General features: G+C 33.5%; 1 protein-coding gene across 1 annotated transcript; it reads left to right on the top strand.

The window, feature by feature from the left end:
* The first annotated feature begins 971 nt into the window (after positions 1–971).
* Positions 972–5,179, top strand: LOC130613954 (E3 ubiquitin-protein ligase MYLIP-like). The gene is made up of 4 exons (XM_057435331.1): positions 972–1,167; positions 1,256–1,446; positions 1,527–1,904; positions 3,248–5,179. Exons 1-4 carry the CDS (start codon positions 1,042–1,044, stop codon positions 3,951–3,953), a joined length of 1,401 nt encoding a protein of 466 aa, XP_057291314.1. The 5' UTR covers positions 972–1,041; the 3' UTR covers positions 3,954–5,179.
* Positions 5,180–7,825: the final 2,646 nt, after the last annotated feature.

Here is a 7,825-nt window from a genome sequence, read left to right as displayed (position 1 = left end):
CAAAGAAAGCGCGTTTAAAATTGATTAAAAAAGCCAACCAGGGTGCGTATTCACTTGTTGCACAATTCAGTACAGTATTAAGTCATGTGAGGAAGTTATTCCCGATTAAGATATATTAAGCATGAGAAAAATAACAAATGCATTGTTTGCTAATTGATTATTTTGATTAATAGTTTGATCCAGGTGTCTATGGCAGCAATTATGCACTCTTTTATGCTTCAAGGTGACCTCATACCGTCATCGTATATTATGATTGTTTTCTACAGTCATGTGAGGGTAATTAGAATCACAAGACTAGATTAACTAATTTCTTCTCCCAGCAACGGCAATAAGCTTAATGAGTCAATAGCTTTACCCTCTACTTAACTAGCAAACGTCGTTCCCACGGCCTCTTCTTTTCGTGAAATAATTAAAACAGAGCTTTGAGGACGAGGTTGTCAAACTATAGCTCAACACACTGGACCAACATAAAATGTTTCCGCACCCTTATAAAAAATCTTCAGAAATTTAGGTACCATCGTTTTAGAAAATGCCTTCGCGAAGGCTAGATTCATATCCGGTGGCAAAATGGTTCTCAGGACCTTCACCATTTATATTTTCCAGCAGCAAAGTAACGTTAACAAATTTTTGTAAAAATAAATTCAATTCATTCGTTATCATCTGCTATTTAAAAAAGCAGTTTACCGCGTGTCGTAATGTATTCATTTTTTTCAAAAAAAACAACATGAAAGAAATGTGAAATACTCAACATCTGCACAAAGCGATTGTAAGCTCTGGGAAAAGCCAGTTTTGGATTTCCACTAAGGTTCAAAGTCTATGCTCTATTGTTTAACTTTAGTTTATTTACATGGCACATAAGTTTTCATTCGTCGAAATAAGCTCAGCGTTTCTTGATTGGCTAAATGAATCTTATTCGTCCTCGTGATTGGTTAAAAGATTTTTTACTTTGCGCAATATATGGAAAACTTTTTGTAAAACTACACATTTTTCAGTTCGATAAAACATGCTTGAGGAAGGTTTACGATACGATGTAAAATAACTATGGCACGGACTATAAAAGTTACACCTGGTCAACAAAAGATATGGTGCATTGTTACTCAAAGAAATGACATTTCTTTTTCTTTTAAATTTAAAGAAGATGCGAAAGGCCAGGACGTCATGGACGAGGTTTGTTTAAATTTTCAACTTGGGTACAAAGTCCAATTCAATGTACCGTCGTATCTCTTAGGTAATGCCTTATATGTTTTATATTTAGGTGTGCGATCGATTAGGTATAGTAGAAAAAGATTATTTTGGTCTTCAATACACCAATTCTAGAGGAGAAATACATTGGCTAAATATGCGTAATCGCATAAGTCGACAAATGAGTAAGCCTGAGCCCTACTCAATGTTGTTTTGTGTCAAATTCTATGTACCACTTCATCATTTGTTACAAGAATCATCAAGGTAGGTCTATTGTATATTGTAAAATTTTAACTTTTTTATATTGTGTTTCTACACCAACTGACGACATTAAATTTGTTTAGACATCAATTTTTCTTAAATGTGAAATATGATTTACTTTGTGGAAGGTATCACCCTCCTGAAGAGACATTAATTAGATTGCATGCTTTATTGGCTCAGGCTGAAGCTGGAAAATTTCGTGAAAATCATATTAGTTATAATCCCTCAAGGATGTCATGTTGGAGTCCTGAAACTCGATCAAAGATTATTCTTGAACACTGCAAATTAAATGACATGTCAACAGAGAATGCAGAGTATTACTGTCTAAAGGAAGTTGCTGACCTTGAAGATTATGGTATGGAGTATTATCATGTTAAATCAGAAGATAATACTAAATCTATGTTATTTGGCATTGGAATTGATTGCCTGAAAATTGAACGCAGCAATGATGTAATTCAAAGGTATGCTTGAACACTTTTTATTTTTTAAAAGCAAATTTTTGAAGTCACATGATGTAACTGCCTGTATGTTTACATTCAATATTTAACTTGTTTTCAATAACTGTGAAAACATTAAAAAAGTTTTATTAATAGTCAGTCATTGTTAAAAATAAATGTTTGCCCTGGTCTGCTTACAAACACCAGTATATAGTTTGCAAAAATAATTTTACAGATTTGCTAATGAAGAAAATTGTGTAAAATTTATTAGATTTATTTTGCAGGGTTATAAAAAATATCAAAATTTTATTTCCGAAGAACTTAGAAAATCTCTATATGTTCAGTATATATATCAATGTTATTTTTTACAAGAAAGCAATTTATAAAGAACTACTCCTCAGAACTTTAGCAGCTGTCAACAGTCCCTATATTGTTATTGTAGCCCAATAGTCCAAATAGCCCACAATGTGTATTGAAATATGCTGGAGTGCCATTGTATATATGTTTCTTATTGAACACTTTTGGCCAAAGAGAGTAAAAGTTTAGCCTAAAATGCCTTAACAGTACTTTCTTCAGTAAAATGTCCATAGTATGAACAAGTTACACATCTCTTACATTAGAAAACTGTCTGTGTATGACTTTAACACTTTATTTGCAGTCTTTTTGATGTAATTAACAACAACCCGTTTTGTGATAAGCACAATTTTTAATTGGCTACTTAGGTTTAAATAACTATCCTTTTTTAAAGAAAAAACATGTTTCTTGAGACTGAGATTATACTTTCAGCTGCTAACTTGCAGAATACATTGATGGATTACCAGGAACTTGCTACAAAATTTTTTTAAGGGTACATAGATCTGGCTCCACTAACGTTTAGAGAATCTTCTTTAGGTTAGAAACTTCCAGGCTAAACACGAAAAGTGTGTGGAACCCCAAAAGTATGTTATAAGAAAGAGAATATTTGTTTTAGTGTGGAAAAAGTGCAATCTTAGTAATTTTGTGCAACTTCATTGCAGGAATTGCATTTTTATTTATCACAAAGTTTTGTTTATAGCATATAAACACTTTATGTTAAATACACCACTTGCAAGTTCTGTTATTACAATATAGTCGCATTAACACAAATGTTTTTAAGACTTTTGTAAGTAGCCTTAAAATATGCACTTATGTTTTTATAAAAGTAATTCTGCAAAGCGTTCTGCAAGTTTATTTAATTTTACCATTAACACTAAAACAAATTACTAGTCAATTTCTTAAATTACTAAAATTATGAATTATATTTTTTTAGTTGGAATTTTCATGTTGTGATTTTATTAAAAAAACTTTTAAAGCATATAATTTATGATTGCTTATTTTATTTTTGCTAGGGTTCCTTACACGTGTCTTCACATGGCTACACACTCTGGTAAAACTGTTAAAGTTGATATTTACATTACGGACATAGGTGATATTGACAGTGTAATATATAGATTGAATAGCAAAGAAGCTGCTTGTGCATTATATCGATCGATCACAGAACATCATGCATTTTATCGATGTGATAGTGTTCGACCTGCTGTAAAGGAACAAGTTGCAAGAGATTTCTTCGACACTGTTTTGTCTTGGTTTCATGATGATAACAATTTAGATCAGAACTATATTTTTGATACGGAAAGGACTTGTAGAGAAGCTTATGACAATGCAAGAAGGATTTTATATAACTTTGGTGCCACTACTGCTGCTGCTATGACTTGTCAAAGTGATAGCCATAATTCTAAAATCTTTTCTAAAGAGGAATCTGTTCTTGAAGACGAAATAACAAACTTAACAGATACACTACATTTGTATAAGGAATCGTTTAATTGCCCAGTGTGTCGTGACACAATTGTTGACACTGTACTGCAATGTGGGCATCTTGTTTGCTCTATGTGCAGCGGATATTGTGAAAAATGTCCACTATGCAGGGCACAGATAACTGCAAAAACGAAATGTTATTTACCAGTAAACCTTAATGGCGACACAGTTGAGAAGCTTGATGACGACACATGCGGAAAGAGTGAACAAAAAGTAGAAGTTTTGGAAAGTGCAATGTGAATGGATTTTCATAAACCAGCTTTTAGAAATCGTTTTTGTTTCCTATGTAGGAGTGGATTGAGAATTTTTTGGTTTCATTTCGAAGTTCTTGAACATCTGCCGGGTCATTTGTTTAAGACAGAACTGATTTCCATAAAATATTCTCCTTTTAATAGAACCTCTATTATATAAATATATATACTTTTATAAAACTTTCATCATGGAAGATTGTATTATTTAATAAAAGAAAAAAACATGGTTTAATAAGCACATGTACTATGTACAGTATATAAAGTTTCCATTTTTGTTTGCCATTAGCTAGTATATCCTGCTGCATATAACCTTTTTGACAGCTTTTGAAAGACTAATGTTTTGCATTTAGTTAGGATATACTATGCTAGTTATACCTGTTTTGATTTTTTAATTTGTTATTTCTTATTTGTGTGATTTAACACATGTATTTTTAGAAAGTAATGTTATAAATTTTTGTTATTATTTAAATTACCGTGGATGTGGAAAATTCCAAACCTAAAAATTAAATGAAGACAGAGAAATTGAGGCTTTGAAATGTTTTAGATTTAACCTTTTTTGCATTTTTATGAATTAAGTTGGGAACTCAATTTTTTAAAAATAGTATTTGACTTATTTCTGTGTGAGAGTATTATTTTGTTTTTGTGGCTTTTTTTTGTTAGTAATAGCAATAAAGTGTTATATAAAGCTAACCACATTGATCTTATCTTGTCCTAATGACAAAAACAAGTCCAGAAAAACTTAGAGAATTATTTATGTGGTGGTAAAAATAGCATGATTAATAATTCAGCAACCTGCTGTTTTGCTGTGTCCATGAACTGTCAATGACTAAAATTAAATTGTGTTTGTGTTCACTTCACAGTTGTCCTTCCTATAAAATTTTAAATATTTTGTTAGTAAGACTTGTCATGTAATTGTTCGTTGTCCGTATTTTTAGATGTGTTATATATAGTTATTTTTTAAAAAATGAAAATTTTATTTTATTTTTTTCTTGAACTCTAATTGGATTTGAAAAGTATAACTTAATAACCCGTGCTTTACTCATGCTGATTTGAAATGACATTTTCTGTTGTTACTCCTTGGTTTTTATTGTTAAGCTTGCCATCTCTGTTTTCGTGAGACATTGCGTTTTTTTATTCGATTGGTTATAATGTAATAGTAAATTTTAACAGTATCTGTATTCCGTAGAACTAAACACTAAAAAAAAGTTCCAATCACTTTATTCTTTTCCTACTCCGCTGAGACTTGATACATACTTCATTCTATGAAGAGCAACGTTTTCTGTTACTTCCTGATACAGTTGACTCTTTTCAATTCGAATCTCTTGGAAAAAGTTAAAGTTCGAATTAAGCTAGATTCATACTGAAAACGCAACTCTCTGATAATGTTTGCGTTTTTTGTTCACATTAAATTTCGAAATATCTGCGTTTGATTACAGAGATGATATTTCTGAAGACCATGAAATTCTGTTTAAATTGCTATGAACTTAAAATTAACAAGGAAGCGTAAATTAGAAAAAATGACATTTTCGCGAGTTAGTATATCTTGACCACGGTAGCGAGTTGTTCTTCAATATTTTGCAATGCCTGTTTACAGAAGGGGGCTGGAATTGCATTGGCGGTCTCCCGCGTAGAAGGCCGACAAAAATGTCGCGTCCGTTTATCAAAAATCTTCGCTTCGATTTTGTCACTTCTATGTGTTTCTCCTTTTCAAAGGAAAATAAATTGGAGGATCAATCCTAAAGAGAGCAACGGCAATTACGGTGCCGATCTTAAGGATTACATGTATTTGCGACTAAAAGTTTAACCAAAACTTTTGCCGTATTCGAAGTGACGCAAATTGTTTCTGAGCCTCTTGCCGCCTCGTATGCAATCTCCCGGGATAAAAAGGCTAAGCTCAATCATATTCTATTTTCTAACCCATGCTACGTACATCGACTTGGATGATCAAGGCATACCTACTACCCGCGAAATTCGAATTCCGAAAAGTTCTTTGGAATTATTTTTCGAACGTTTGAAGAAATTCTACTCGGACAAAGTCTTTTGCGCATTTTGTATCGAGGTGACTGCAATCGTTTTTCTTTATAGCTATTTTTACAAAGATCCTGTTACATGAGACATGACAGTAGGTAGATATATTTTATTTATGCCTTTTAGTTTTACAGCAGAGAGAAGCTATAGTTTTGACAACTATATATCACTATGAATTGTAAAGTTACCTACCTTTTCAATCTCTTTGTGGTTTTTCACCACATAACCTTGAATTATTTGGTGTGGTCAATTTTAAGGGATATATTTAAGCTGTCAGTTGTTTCTGAGAGATGTTTTTCCTCCATGTAGGGAAAAACCCTGAGATGTTTCAGCAGACATCAAGGCAACTAAATGTTCTATGGAGTGAGCTGCCAATACCTCATCTACACCAAGGGTCCATTGACTGGTTATATGGTTATTACACAGATGCTCTTGGTTAACGTAGTCACAGTTTAACACTCTGCTGACCTAAGAATGAAAATTTACTCACTTCAATTTATATCACCTCCATCATCATTATTCTCGGCTTGTCTGTTTCCTTGCTAGCATGGGTTGGACAGGGTATCTCATTGGCCCTATTCTAATCTGATCTAGACTGTGTTCCTTCTAAACTCAAGTTCATCTGCATCAAGTCTGTCCTCTTATTACTTACTTGAGTTACTTGAGTATGTTTTGATGCATTTTTCATCCACTCAAATCGTTGATTCCGGTGCTTTTAATCAGGTCCACCAAGGAGTTCCATTCTGTCCTTCTTAAATGGGTATATCCAGGAATGAGTAGCTCATCCGGGATTGATTGAAGAAAAATATTCAACTTCTTTTTAAATGTGTCCTTAAAGTGACTGATAAATCTTGTTTATCAGTGTTTAAATTCCACAGTAAGTACATACCCCCATTAAGTATCCTAGTACTCCACTCCATGTGGGTCAGCCCTACTTCTTCTAGAAGGTTCCTCCCAGAATCCCTTGCCTCAGAGTATATATAGTTGGCACATAGTTTTCATTTTCCTCTTCAGTTCTTCAGCCGAATTTGCTAATCATTGCACTCATTGCTGAATTTTACATAGCTAGTAAGCTACTAATTTTATATTAAAAAATGAATGTTTTCACTTACATTTTGCTGGCCTTGGTATCCTCTGTACATACATCAGCTGCCTCCTCAGACAATGATGATGCTGCATCACAAGCAGGCATCCTCCATCTGGCAGCACAGAAAAAATCTAAGCGTCAAAGACCGCGTTGCCCTGGTTGTCGAGAGCCAGTTGACAATCATGACTTTAACCCTCCAAGTAGACTATGCATTTTTCATCCACTCAAATTGTTGGTTCCAGTGCTTTTAATCAGGTCCACCAAGGAGTTCCATTCTGTCCTTCTTAAATGGGTATATCCAGGAATGAGTAGCTCATCCGGGATTGATTGAAGAAAAATATTCAACTTCTTTTTAAATTTGTCCTTAAAGTGACTGATAAATCTTGTTTATCAGTGTTTAAATTCCACAGTAAGTACATACCCCCATTAAGTATCCTAGTACTCCACTCCATGTGGGTCAGCCCTACTCCTTCTAGAAGGTTCCTCCCAGAATCCCTTGCCTCAGAGTATATATAGTTGACACATAGTTTTCATTTTCCTCTTCAGTTCTTCAGCCAAATTTGCTAATCATTGCACTCATTGCTGAATTTTACATAGCTAGCAAGCTACTAATTTTATATTAAAAAATGAATGTTTTCACTTACATTTTGCTGGCCTTGGTATCCTCTGTACATACATCAGCTGCCTCCTCAGACAATGATGATGCTGCATCACAAGCAGGCATCCTCCATCTGGCAGCACAGAAA

Source organism: Hydractinia symbiolongicarpus, chromosome 11, assembly GCF_029227915.1.
Source record: "Hydractinia symbiolongicarpus strain clone_291-10 chromosome 11, HSymV2.1, whole genome shotgun sequence".
Lineage (NCBI taxonomy): Eukaryota > Metazoa > Cnidaria > Hydrozoa > Anthoathecata > Hydractiniidae > Hydractinia > Hydractinia symbiolongicarpus.
Note: the sequence above shows the minus strand (reverse complement) of the source record. Positions and strands in the feature narration are given on the sequence as shown.